General features: G+C 37.1%; 1 protein-coding gene across 5 annotated transcripts in view; it reads left to right on the top strand.

Annotated features, from left to right (window-relative positions):
• Window positions 1-14661, top strand: part of MYO16 (myosin XVI) — a 391786-nt gene that overhangs the window by 320730 nt on the left and 56395 nt on the right. For all 5 annotated transcript variants that reach the window (XM_030476550.1, XM_030476548.1, XM_030476549.1 and 2 more), the window contains exon 28: window positions 7358-7460. In XM_030476550.1, coding sequence (XP_030332410.1) covers window positions 7358-7460 — 103 coding nt within the window. The remainder of the gene's footprint in view (window positions 1-7357; window positions 7461-14661) is intronic.

Here is a 14661-nt window from a genome sequence, read left to right as displayed (position 1 = left end):
TTTCACACGGCTGTGTCTGTGCGAAAGGACACTAGCTTTATTTCACACCAGTCTTACATCACTCCTGTGTTATACAGAATCAAATTAGCAAGTTGATAAAGAAAGGTAAATTTGTTCTACAGTCCATATATTCTGTGGACAGGAAAGCATTTAATGCTCTGTGTGCATGTTTGTGGAGTGCCCAAGCATGAAGAGGCAGTTAGCTATGGAGAAGATCTACCTATCAAGAGGTAAATGTAAACATTTACAGAGTTGAGGCAAGTGTTCATGTAATAGGGCTGCTTGTCTGTTTGGTGCTAGCATATTTCTGAGTTAATGTGTCATTTTTGCCAATTTCTTAACTAAATTTATTTTTACATTGCTTTCTTACGATGGAATGGGAATGTCAGCTTTAAGTAAGATGATGCAAAAGTATTGTAATGCAAATCTTTAGCAGATGTTGCGAATTCATTTTTTGTTTGCATAGCTGAATCCACTAATCCCAAGAGCTGAACTATAATTTATATTCTATTTATTATTCTGCTGCCACATTGTTTGAAATGAGGAAGCCCATACTTAATTACATGAAGTATGTGAATAAATATTCTAGGATTAAGAGACACATATCTTTGTTATTTCTTCTCTCCAGAAACTGAAATTCAGATGTCTAGAAAAGATTAAGGGTAGCAAAACCTAATGCAAAAACATGGCATTTAGAAAAGAAAAGAAAAAAAAAAAATCCTTTCAAGGCATTTGTGTGTCACCCATCACAAAGTAGTATCTTTATCTGAGAAATTTATATTACTTTTTGTTCAGTCTAAATTAAAATATCCCAAATGACCACTTCTTATGCAAGGGTATTCTGATCCAGTGGATTTCATAGTCCAGATCCTCCCTCAAAAGTCTGTACCAAGCTCCACATGAGGCCAGTGGCTGACTCACATGCAGGTGACTGTAAAATTTTGTTCTGGAGATTTTATGGATCTTTACCACTTTTGTTTTTTAGTAATTAATTTTTGTCTTTTATCCCAGTTACTTATCGTGTATGTAACTCTGAGGTATTTTCCTTTTTTCATTTATTGATCTGCAGGTCTAGCCATGTAATCCTGTGTTGCCTGATATCAATTAGAATATTAAAAAAACTAACACTGGTATAGTTGGCAGGTACTCTAAAAGTTTTGGTTCATTGCCATAGAATCATAGAATGGTTAGGGTTGGAAAGGACCTTATCATCTAGTTCCAACCCCCCATGTATACTTATTGTTTTGAATCTATCAGGCAAATTGCATTTCATGCTCACCTCTACACCAATCTGAATTATTTCTGTAAGTTTGTATGAAGCAGCCTCAGTGCAAAATGTGTTCTGTATAAAGGTGAATCTTACTGTCTTCTTATATTATATTTCTGTACTCCTATAAAATTCAGTCAGTTTGTCTGCTATATTCTGTTACTTATAATGGCATCTTATTCTTCTCCACATCCAACAATTTATTGTCTCCAAAATTTTGAATACTTGCTTTGGTTGTTAATATTTATGCTGTATAATGAGATATTTATGTAATATATATTGTACAGAGATTGGCAGAATCACTTTTCATTTCTTTCCTTGGAAACTATAATAACCTATTTCCCCTTTTCTAATTATATGGAATTTCTCATGTTCCTTGTATTTCAAAAGTAATAACATTATTCCTTCAAGAAAAAAAGAAAAAGGAATATAACACAGGGAAGTGAAATGCTTATGTATCCGTTATATACACCTAGCATTAATCAAAATTCCATCTTGTTCTTTGCTGCTGACTGCTTTTATAAGGTTTCTATTACTTGAAAAATTTCCAGGCATCCTTATTCTTTTTTTTTTTTTTTTTAAGTAAGTTTCTGTCTTCTGTACCTTCTGTAGATAGGTCCTCTAGATATTTCAGCTCTCACTCGATAGATATTTCAAATACAAACTATGCCTAACCCACTCTCCCCATCCTCCCCAAATCCAAACAAGCAAAACTAAAAATCCTGAGTTATGAGCACATAGTGACAAGTTCTGCAAACAAAGTCCATCTCCTTCACATACTTTACAGACATAATAACACATCAATCTGTTACTGGTTGTCAAAGGAAGAAAAGAGGAAGTTTAGAAAGAGAAAAAAAAGAATTTAGCAAGACAACACAACCTGGTTTTACTCCTCTGTGATGTCAATTTTTACATTTCTTCTAGCAGAAATTCAGGATACAAGTTAATTTTGATTGCTGCCTTTTATTCACTACCTTTTGAATAGATCTTACTAAATCATGCCATTTTACCTTGGCAAACAGAATACATTGTAGTAAACAAAGGAAAGAGAAACTGCAACATAATGAATTACACTGGCAGGACTGATTATTTTTCCTTTCATAAGTTGTGTTTAGATATTTAAAACTGAAAACTATGTTACTTGGTACTCCTATAAAGCAGTTACATGCCAGCCGTATGTGCTTTTTATGTTTTAAATAGCAAGACAAAGTCTTGGAAAGGAGTTGCTTTCAGGAAAGATTTGAGTTCTGGTGTTAGAAGCTGTCCTCTCACATTGGATTGCAAGTCAGTAGCTACCTCTGACTTTGTCATTTTTGGTCTTTCTTAGCTAGGCAATAGAGAGACCTGAGAAAAAGAATAGCAGAAAACAAACAAACAAATGGAAAAAACAGTTCTGAGGCTTCAGTTCCATCTGTGTGGTTTGTTTAAGCCGTTGATTTGGAGCTGCTTGTTTTCATGCCCTTTGTGCTTGCCCTGTTCTTTCCATCAGTATCTTCTTTACATGTTCATGTGCTATTGAAATGGAGTGCATGGTATTTATTCCAATGCTTAAAGATTTACTGTGCATACAGAACTAGGAGTACAGCCCTGCAGCCTATTTGTGCACACTCTGTGTAAATCAAATAGCGTGCTGAGTCTTAGAATATTACTGTGGGTTACTGTGCCATAACCTGAGCTGGAGAATATTCTGTCTCAGGAAAAACAGCCTGCTGGATCTTGTCAGCTGCACACTTAGGGAAGTGAGGGAGAAAAAGATCAGATAACATCCTTATCTGTGAAGACTCAAGAGAACTGAGTTTTCCATATTCACAACCTACCTGAAGGTATTGGCAGCAGTATCTAGTCCAAACAAACAAAAAATCTCCCTGATAAAGAGCATCATTCAGAAGCAAAGGAAGAGAGGTCAGAGCACTGCTGCTGCAACATCAGATGATCCTGGCCAGTCTGTACATGTTCACAGTACTAGCCTGTCTAGACAAAAGGTTTTTCTTTTGCTTAGGTGTGTAAAAATGACAAGTTAGGACAACGAGGGTGCTAAGGACAAAGCTTGGGAAAATGGAGTTTCTCTCACACTGATTTCCTGTGGAGGGGCAGTGGGGAGAGCCTCCCCGATGGTAGTGTCTCAGCTTGTAACTGGAAGAAGTCTTGCATTTGTTTCCTAATCAACACTGCATTAGTCTTGACATGGTGGTGGAGGAGTGTTAATTCAATTTAATTCTTTAAATCTCCCTGGTTTGTATTTTGATTTGGAAGCCTTAGTGAATGAGTTGCTCTGGCTATGCCATGAAATATTGCTTTTTATCAGCTACTTGACACAGCTAGGAGAGAGTTTCACTTTGTCTAACATTACATGTCTATTCTAGAGCCAAGAGCACAGACTGTCTTTATACTCAGTGGAAAGAAATGGAGGTCTTACAGTGCACAATTCATCTGACCTATTTTACGCATCAATATTACAGTAGGGTGTATGACACCTGAATAGTGTCTTCTACTACCTTTTAAGAAAGTCTAGACAACGAACTCATCAATCCAAGTTTAGCTGCAGTGTATTTCACCTGAAGACTTTTTAACAAGGTAGCACTTACTGTGCTGGCTGGCTTCCTCAGAATCCTCTCCAAAGCCTTACAAATACACTGCATTATTTACTTGAGGCAAAATGTGTGACCTGTCAGTGAGAAGCCTGGTGTTTAATTGAGTTTGTTCATTGATTTCAGAGGGAACTAAGGTTGCAGTGGTAGAGGAAGAATTCTCTGATAAAGAAAAGTTTCAGAGTCTCCAGATTGCATTTCCCCAGAAGCAAGCCCTGTTGTTTGCAAGTAACTGAAGTTTACCTATACAAGCCTGCACCATAATTTCAGCATTTTTATAACTGTTTTCTGTGATACAGTAAATTTGAAAAATAGTAAGCTCTTTTTCTATTCTTGAGACCATGAAAGGGTTAAATTTAAGAGGACATTAAATTATTGTGTCTACATGGTAACACATACTCAGTTCACAGTAGAAGGGATCTAATACACTAAAGATACGTCATTTTTCATTTTTATAATAATGTCTCACTTATAAGATTTTATTTCTTTCTTTATATGTTAGTTTATTGTCAATTTTGGTTTGCTTTCTTTTTAACATTATTTTTTACTGAAGGTAATTGCAAGTTTAAAATACAAAAAAATTTTAAGCCAAAGCTGTACTGTGTGGTTATCTCCCCAAAAGGAAAAAATACTGAAGAAACTTTAAATATTTTGTCTCATTTAAAATCAAGTACAAGAAAGATCAAAGAAGCTTATAAATCAAATAAACTTATGATTAGACCACCACTTTTGTCCAGAACATATTGGAGCTGCCACCAACAGGTGTGGTCTGCTCATTCCCACTTATCCATTCCTATTATTTCCCTGGTGTTAATGCTGGTATTTGCACATGTGGGCAAAGAATCAAATCAGGGAACCATTCTGGCTGAAAAATGGCTACAAATTTTGTGTTAATTTTGTTTAAGCAGCCTTATACAAGATAAAAGTGATTGATCTGAGATAGCAGATAATGACACCAGGCTTAAAGGTACCTTTTCATCCTAGGTTCTTAGATAGCCAGTATATTTCGATGAGATAAATAGGAGAAATAAGGAAGTTCTGTTAGTCCCTCTGTTAGTTACTCTGCAGATGAGTAAGTCAGCCAGAGAAGTAGACCTAAAGATGAGTTTCCTCTCAGCCACTCAGAATGCAACAAGCATCCAGCCTGGACTTCTATCTATGGTCAGCAGAGAAAAGCACCTCCAGAGGGCAATCTCTTCTCATTTTAACAGAAGTATCTAGGATGCATAGAACAAGTCACGCTGTGAAAATACCTATCTTCACAGACTTGTCTTTAGAACAAAATGACTAACTCAGGCTAGGAGTGTAGCTTTTCAGTGCCTGACATAGGGAAAGGTAGATCATCTTCCAAATTACTTGCTATGTTCACAGAGGAAGTTTGTGGCAGAATTAAATTTCCAGAGCTAGCTCTTTTCCTGCTACTACACCATTAGCTCTTCTTTCTTTTCTAAGATAGAGCTTGCTTTAATGGATAAGAGAGAATTGTGAACTCTGATTAGACTTCCAAGATTATATGGTAGAATTTCAGAGACTTTTAAAGCTGGGAGAAAATGGTGGATCATTTTTGTCTGGCTTCCTGTATAATACAGATTGTAAAGAATAGTTATCCTTGAGTCCTGTGATTTGCATGGATCTAAAGTAAATCTGATCCAAACTTAGAATTTGACCTTTTAAATTTTAATTTGGCTCTCTTTCAGGAATGAAACATGTTTCTTCGGGTTTCTGCTGTGAGCGAGTTTCAGGCTGACCACTTTCTCAGTTACTTCTTCATGCATTGTGAGTCAGCGCTGAATCATCTTTGTTTCAGTCAGCAATTGCTAAGCTTTCCAGCAGTTGTCTCTCTAACACCTCTGATTCTACATGATTTCTAAGAAAATTCAGTTGATACAGGCATGGAAAGAAGGTGGCCCCAGCCTTAATAACAGTCTATAAAACAAATGTCTTCGTGACCATACATCTATTTGAACAATTGGGAAAGTAGGATCCACAGTTTTCTATTGCTAATGCGGAGTGTTAGACTAACTAAAAGGATCTCTGGTGGAATTTTGGTGTCTTCAAACCAGCATTTCTACAAACAATTCCTGGGCACAATTTGGGAATTAGGACAGGATAGTGACCAGGCCCAGTGACCAAGCCCAGCAGCTTAGTTGTGGCTACACTCTCTTGGAAGGTGGCAGAGTTTAATAGAACACAGCAGAATATTTAATAAATACACAGGCTGGGGTTTTGCCAGATGCCAGAGAAATAATCCCTCTCGCATTTTGTTTACTAGTGTAGATGTAGCCATGGAATCCTCAGCAGGACTGCTACAAGACCGGAGAACATTTCCAGGCTGCAGGAGCTGAGATTTCCAAAGGTCTGTGCAGCTCCAGAAAACTAGAAGTCTAGGCTAAATCTGGTCTTGGAGCACTTTGCCTGAAGATGTTGCTTCAGAGTTGCTACAGCTTCAGGGACCATTGATGTCCCTGGAGTCATTCCAGCCCTGCAGCTTTGCCTGCCATCGTCTGTGTGAGTGGTCCCATGACAGCAGAGTTTTGGGCTGCCCCAGAGCTATAGGTGAATTCAGCTGTAAAGGAGCTAAATAAATAAGATGTCAGGAAATACAGTTAGCATGCAAACTTCAAAACTTACACCTGTTTCATTGGGAGCTTAATCAAAAGTGACACATTTGCAAAATCTATCCTTTCAAAAACTGGCTTTTTATAATGGAAAAGCATTCCAGCTCATTACGTGCAGTCAGATCTAGACTGAGGAATACCTTCGGGAAAGTGTAGTAATAATATGAATCATCAAGATGTATAAAATCTATCAGTTTCTTTAGTAATATGTTGTTGTTAAGTCCACAGTTAAAATTTGAATTTTATACTGTATTTGACTTTGTATGACTGAAGTTTCTTACATTAGTTCTTTTATCTCATACATCAAAGAGCCCTTTAATATCCAGCATTTTGTCACTGAAGGTACTCCATGCTGTAATCAACTCTTCTCTTGATCTTCTTTCCAACAGCATAAACTGATCAAGTTCCTTAAAGTTTCTTTGCTATAAGACTTTCAGTTTGAAATTAAGAAAAAAATTATTTCAGACTGATGGAAAACATCAATGTCACTTTCTTATGAATTACTTCTTACAAGGCATATGTCATATGACGCATACTGAAAAAATATTTTCCTCATTCCAGTGACTCAGTTTAGTACCAATGAAATCAGTTGGTGAAGCTTTGCATTCCTTCTGCACTGATTTGCAGTGAGGCATCCAAAGAACCAACAGGAAGCAAATATGGGTTTTAGGCATCACTTGTCCAATACTGTTATTAACCAAGGTCATGTCTAATAATATACAAGATTTAAAGCGATTGGCCTTCTTGTTTAATGCACCCTTAGCAGAATCCTAAGTTTCCGGTTCAGATACCAAAGATTTGAGAGTCGAAGGAAAACTGACAATTTCTGCAAAGAAGTCAATCAGGCAACATTAGAGTAACTCTACTTCTGCTGATTTTTCTAGGTATAAAGATTTGGCTGATACAGAAGCAGGAGAGAAGAAGAAGTTGTCTGCCAAGGAGAGATGTCGTCTTGTTCTTCAGCAGTGTAAATTACAAGGCTGGCAGGTTTGTGATCTACAAAGCAATTAAAATATCATTCTTTAAACAAGCTAGCTGAGTCATTTCCATTGTGGCAAGCCACCAGATCCTTTGCACAGCAGCATATTCTTTTGACATTTAATATATGCTTTGGGATAGAATCAAACTGATTTTCTGAGTTTTCTAGCATATGAGTAGCTGTGATCATTGTGTCAAAAAATTAGTGTATTCTTGTGGGAAGGAAAAGATTTCAATTAAGGGTGTACATTGTGTAAATTAGCAGCCAGGCTTTTAGAGGTATCTGCTGTATGTGTTAGTGATTGAATGGTTTCTGACTTACAAAAAAGCCCCTGCACCTTTTCTTTATGTAAAATCCTATACTAAATGCTGTACTGTCATAAACAACTACTTAGGACTTCCCAACTCATCAGTGCCTTTGTAGGCACTAGCATGCTGATCCAGAGATAGACCAGAGTACCTAGGGTTATCTGGTTTTGGTAGCTTTGTAATTGAGCAGGAATTATTTCTTTAACGTATGCAATTTCTAAAGAAAATAATGATTTTTTTGCACACTATATAAGCTATTGTACAGAAGGGAAGCTTTTTGATGTGTAGAGCATTCTCCCAAGCAGTGTGAGCTTCAGCAGCACTTTTCCTAGCCTAGGAGGACTGAAATCTATACAAGAGGAGCATTCAGACCAATTTCAGAGGCAAGTATGAAGTTTAGGGACTGGGCAGTGGTTAGGGCTCTCCTATAGGCTTCTTTGGGAATGTTAAAGGACAGGGTTAACACAGGTCTTCTAATTCAAGTATGACCTCTAAGCATTTAGATGACCAGGAAAAGTTTCTGCAACTGTTTATGAAGGACAAGGACTATATTGGACTTTGTGCTATGGGTGTTTCTCAGTGGCCCACATTCCTTAGTTATAACAGGAAAATAGGTAGGTCCCGTGCTAGGCTGGGAGCACACATGCGTGATCACCTGCAGTTGGACACATAAGAAGATTTTCCTTTGGTCAAACTTTAAGTCTTCTTTGAGTCACTAAAGGAAGTAGTGAGCATGTATAGCCCCACTCCCTCAATAGCAAAGAACAAAAGGATGGACCCTGAAAAAGATAGCAATATAAAAATAGACTTGCTTTCCTTACCCAGGTTTCTTAAGTCATTTCTGGGATATATTCTGCATCCTTGCCACAAGGTTCTCTGTAAAAATCATCATTAATATCTATAAGCTGTACTTTTGCTACAAGTACCTGAAACTGAAAATACCACTAAGCTTTAGAAGTTGTGAGGGGCTAAAAGCTTGGCATTGGGCAAAAGCTGTGTAACAGTAATTGCATATTGTGCTTCAGTCACAAAACGCAGAGCAGGATGCCTGTGTAGTTTATTTCCCCAGGAGCTGGTAACAGCGTTACAGCATGAAAACAAAAAAGCAATTGGCCGTCAGTGAAAGCCTACAGCTCAAGACTAGTGATTCTGTAGTGACTGGAGTTTGAAAACAAGCCTGAAACCTTGAAAGACAAAAAATGTAAAAAGGAAATTGCAAACCAGAATCCCTCCATCATGCAGAGGACTGAAGCTTGTGGTCTCAACCAAATTTGAGAGGTCTTGTCTCCAGCATGTCATTAACATCAGGAGAAGCCAGGTGTGCAAAACTACAGCAGTGCATAACGCACTGGTCTTCAAAACAAAAACAAACAAAACTCCTAAGAGACACTGGTAAGTTAAATGGAATAGGAAGGTTTGGGGGTGACAGTTATACCATTGTCACACAGTGAATAAGAAGCACATGGCAACTGGCTAAGCTGAAAGGAGCAAGGTCTGAAAAAATGAGTGACCTCCTCTTTAGACCTTTTTCAAGCCACAGAGAGCTATGACAAACAGTTGGAAAGATGATAATCATGGAAGAAAAATCTAGGAGAAAATTCACTCTAGGTCCAATTTCTTGAAGACAAATGCCCAGTGAATACAAGCTTGACATCGACACGTTTTGTATAGGTGATACAAACCCCTATATACAGCTATCAGCAATATGACTAATGTCTGTGTCACATAATCGCTTTCTCTCAATTATCTTTTTGATTTATTTGACTAATCACGAAAGTTGAACTTTAACAATCTAAATGAGGAAGCTTATACAATCTGCAGTTGTCAGGAGTGCCCTCCCCAATACTTTTACAGCAGAGGACTGCGAAAAAGAAAAAAAAAAAAACAAAAGAAAAAAAGTTAAAAGTGAGAAGGAGGGGGAAGAAAGGAAAAAAGGAATTAGGAACACAAGATGATGTCAGCTAGTGAAGCCAGAGGAAAGGAGTCATCTGTAGTGCATCACTAAAATCATTCAAGAAGTAGGGGGTTACACATATAACCAGTTTATTCAGCCACTGTTGCCAGCAGTAACTACTTCAAATGAGTCACTCCTGGAACTGAATATCTATTTGATGCAGGGGTTCATGAATAAGTCAAAAAATGTCTTCCCAACACTGTTACCTGCACTTACCTGAAGAGCTCTTTCAAACTCGAGTAGATAAATTGACAAAAAAAAATAGAGCAAAAATAGCCTCATCAAAGATGATGAAGTTTAGGAGAAAGCAAGACACATCTGAAATCAACCTCCTGCTTATATGTCATCATCAGAGGATGAGGTTGCCAATAAACGCCCCAGCAGAGAGGGAAAATGAAAGATGTGGACTTTACAGCTGAGTGAATCTGGATGATACTTTATTTAACTTCCTTCTGATAATGTACCCCACCATCCCATTTTGTGAAAGGTGATATTAACTTGGGGGAGGGGAAAGTAAATCTATGTTCTGAAGTGAGAGCACAAAAGCGAGTTAAAAAAATTGTTTCTTTGTATTTGTTTCCTGCTTGACAATTTATCTTTTCCTTCTCACGTAAGTTGTGTTTGGAGAGTGTTTTATTAACCAATAAAACAACAAACCCCAGAGCCTACTTACAGGACAAATTTTTTTTTCTCTTGTAAACACTGCAGTCTGCTTAGAAATGGAAAACAAGTGCAGAAGATCCAATACCAGAATCCAATTTTGGTTTATTTTCTACCGTTTAGTAGAGCACAAGATCAAACACTATCAGCTAGCCAATGTCTGGTGGTTGATTCAGCAGCTTCTGTGTGAGAAGAAAGTATTTATTAGGGAAGCGTTGATAGGTTTATGAAATGTTGCTGTTCCTTGGGTAAGCTGAACTGGAGATAACTAAACTAGGACAATAAAAAAGCTGTTTCATTGAAGCTGGCACACCATGAAGTTTCAGTCATGCACTTAGCTTAACTCCTGAAATTATGATAGCACAGAGCTACTAATGAAAGGCAATTTTTGCATCCCGACTGTGTGCAGCCTAGATAAGGTGTTCTTTCAGCTTAAATACATACTTGATCATGACAAGTTTAGCTACTTGCTCTGAATTTTAAGCACACCTGCTGTAAGAGAAAATCAGATTTCTAAATCGAAACAAACCATTCCAACTCCACACAGAGTGAACATAGTAGACCTTCTTAACCCCTGGAGAAGTCAGTGAGAGTTTTGCTATTAATGTTAGAAGGAACAATATGCAGTAACTTTAGAGTCAAACTGAGTGGAAGCACTGGCTGCTCCATGTAAAGCAGAAGAATGTCCTGCTCTCCAGAACATCTGAAGGCCTTTACATTAGGAAACCCACATTTTCAGTGCTGTGTTCATTTATTGTCGTGCAGTGATGTGTTAGCTAAGCAAAGCCTCCAATCCCAATAGCATGACTAGCTTGCAAACATTATCACGCTTTGGGAGAAGTACAGGGCACAAACAGTCCTTGGCTCTTTTTACTGACATAAGGAAACTTTCATTTGTTTGCATTATCATTCCTCACACTGTTAAGCTTGCAAATACAAATTCAATAAAGGAGAGTTAGCTCATAGCTTACTGAGCTTTCTCATCAAAACTTGGAGCTTTACATTTTGTTTAGCTAAGGTCAGTGGTCTGCAATTAACCCTTCTCAGTTACTTCAGATGGAGCTTGCTGAAATGCAAACAACTTGTATTATACCAGAAGTAAAACCAAACATCGGTTTAATTTGCTCTTGCTATATAGTGCAGCTGTTAAATACAAGCACTGCAAAGACCAGACTTCACTAAAAGTGAATCTTTCAGCCTTTAACTGCTAGATATGCTTGTCTGGTTAAAAGATAGCAGTCCTTAAAAATGTCTAATAAAAGCTTTGTCTTAGTTTATCTTTCCAGTTTTCAGCCTGCTTCTTCAAATCCACAATGGTTCCTTCTTATCAGTAGCCTTGAATTCTGAGCACAAAAGATCATTCATTTTGGAAAGAGTAAGTTTAAATGGGATGATCCAAAGACTCATCAGGTATGAAATAAGCGGTACAGGCAAGTCAGTCAGAATGTTTTTATGAAGTTCCAAAGCAGCGTCAGGTGGTTGCATGACATAGATACTACGTTAGTGTCAGTTCGCATTTGTACAACTACACACACTGCTAAAGTTGTTTCAGGAGCCTGCAGTGTTTCTGGAGAAGTGTTCCTTGCCAGTGCGGAGCTGTATTATTAAACTTCCACTCAAAATGTTAAAGCAGAGAATAAGCCCTCAGTGAAGAGAAATCCCAGAAGTCCATCTACAGATTTTAAATTCTTCTAGCACTTCTAAAACTGGAGAAGGAAAATAAAGTCTGATCCACAGTTCTTACCAGTCACAAAGAGAACCAGATTTCATATACTGATCTACAGGTGTTTCATTTTTTGGATTTGATACAGCTGGTTTTAAGTATTCTTTTTATTTCAATATATAAATATGCAATATTAGCATGCCAGAGTTCTTTTGGGGAAAACTATATTTATGATTAAATAGGAGAGTATAGAACATAAGTGGAATATGATTAAATCAGAGAAATGAGCAGAAGTATATGAAATCAAACATGTGTAAATTATGTGCTTAGTTCAGAGAGACTTTTATTTTTAAAAAAGAACTGTTTATTTTGGCTTGAAATGAAAGTGGTCATACTATATTGAAATACGAATTGCTTTGTACATGGTATGATAAAGTACTAATGTACTTTATAAGCAATGTAATATATAAAGGATTCTTAACTTTTTTTCCCTCAAGTAGGAAAACTTTGAGTGCTCATAAATTGTATACCAGTTTATTCATTTGTCATTTAGCAATTTTAACTGTGCTGGAAGTCAATGTCCTTTTTGTTTTGAATATCTTATTTGAAGAGTCAATTTTCTTTTAGGACATTTTAAAATTATGAAGGTCACATTTAACAGAAAAAAAAAAGAAAAAAAAAAAAAAAATCCCAGGAGGAGTTTCCAGGCTAATGGGCAGTGATCAAAACACCACTGTCTGTATTTCCCTCATACTTTGGATTATGTCAGCAAACTTACGTTGTCCCATTATATCTTTGTCCCATTATATCATCCCATTATATTTTGGAAATAATTTTCCAGTATCAGAAATCACCAGAGAGTGAGTTTAGACCTCGCCAGTACTGCCAAAAGGCTGGCCTGGGCCAGCCACCACTTGCAATGTTTTTCAGCAACTATTTTGTGCCACACAGTCCAAGTCCATCCTACTCTCTTGGGCAGATAATGGGATGGATGGTTCACTTTCACCTCAGAATGCTCACAAGCTCTCAGTCTTTAAAAACAGAGCTCTATTTTTGGTTCCTATCTTTTTTCCCCATATGGAATATATTCATCCCTTTCTCCATCCACCTTTCAGGGCTTGCTTATGATTACTAGTCTTGCAAACTCTTCATTTTCATTCTGATATCTTTTGCATGCAGATCTCTCAAATCTGCATTCCATCTCTCTCCTTTCCCTCTTCTCCCCTTTATATCTCTTGACACTTTTCTGTTGTTTTCTTCTCTTTTTTTCTTTCCTAGATACTTTGCTTATTATTTGGTCTCAGTGTTCATCTCTTGTCTGGGTTTAGTTTCCCAGTTTCCTAACCTCAGGGTTTATTTTCTTTGTCATTGCTGTCCTTGGTTTCTCAGTTCACACAGACAGATACTTTCATATTGTTTCTTCTGGTGCTGTGTGTATTTCTAGAATTTTGAAAGACTAGAATAATAGGTCCAGTAAGTACAGAGATCCCATAAGATATAACTGGGGTAGGGTTTCCTCCACTGAGTATTTCTTACATGGATTTTATATCTCCTGATCACTGCCTTTCCTCTAAGACAGTCCTTGTTGTTGCCTCACAGGTGAAAAGAGCCGTGAGGCTCATGCAACTTTTGGAAAATGAATGGCCGTTTTCCCGCCCTTTCCCAGAAGTGTGAATGGCAGTTTTTCTCCCTAAAGTCCAATGCCTGACAAGCACTTACATAAATCCTTAATGCCATTTGTGTGAATACTGGACTACTCAGATACGTTTTATTGAGGCTATGTACAATCTATACTAAACTGTAGGTTTATTCAGCATGTACCATCGTGCAAGGTCACTAGTTTGCCAGAGAGAGACAAAAGAGGACTCTTACAATGTGTGCAAAAAAGCTAACAAATAAAGCAGAGGGAGCAAGCTTTTAAAAATAACATTTCAGTCCTTGTAAAAGATCATACCCTGTAAACGTGTTTGTCGTTATAATATTCTTGCAGACATGTACACTGCAAAAAGACACATTTTACAATAGTTTTAAGGCTTTTTTCTACATTTCATTAATGCACTGTGAAAATGTGTGTCATTGTGTAAAATATCATTAGATTATAGTTCTCTGTCTTTTGTAGGTAGCTATTTTGAAAGTACTGCCAGAAACACACAGCACTCCCACAAATTGCCTTTTTTAAACTAAAGAACAGCTTTACAGATTCCCTTGACACCTATTAAGTATGAGCTAATACTGCCTCCATGCCACCTACACACCATCTCAGCATCCATTCCATAGTTTTGAATGTCTGTACTTCTACATCCTACACCTTTTCTATAAAATTAAAAAAAAAAAAAAAAAGGAAAAAAAAGGAAAAAAAAAAAAAGGAAGAAAGAGAAAGAACAGCTCCCTCCCATCCTTTCTCTTTCCTCTCAGGAAGAAAAAAGGAGGCCTGTAGCAATAATTGAAGCTTTGGTAGACATCAATGACAATTTTACTTAATCTTTAAAAAATGTGTCATTTTGAAAAATAACATTTAAAACCCCAATGCTTTTCTAATTAAAATAAGTGTGACTGTAATTCACAGATGGTTTACTTTTACAGGAGTCTGAATGACATTAAAATTTCAAACTCAGATGAGAGCA

The sequence above is a fragment of the Strigops habroptila genome, chromosome 2 (assembly GCF_004027225.2).
Source record: "Strigops habroptila isolate Jane chromosome 2, bStrHab1.2.pri, whole genome shotgun sequence".
In the NCBI taxonomy this organism is placed as follows: domain Eukaryota; kingdom Metazoa; phylum Chordata; class Aves; order Psittaciformes; family Psittacidae; genus Strigops; species Strigops habroptila.
The sequence above is the reverse complement of the archived record's forward strand: the minus strand, read 5'-3'. Positions and strand labels throughout refer to the sequence as shown.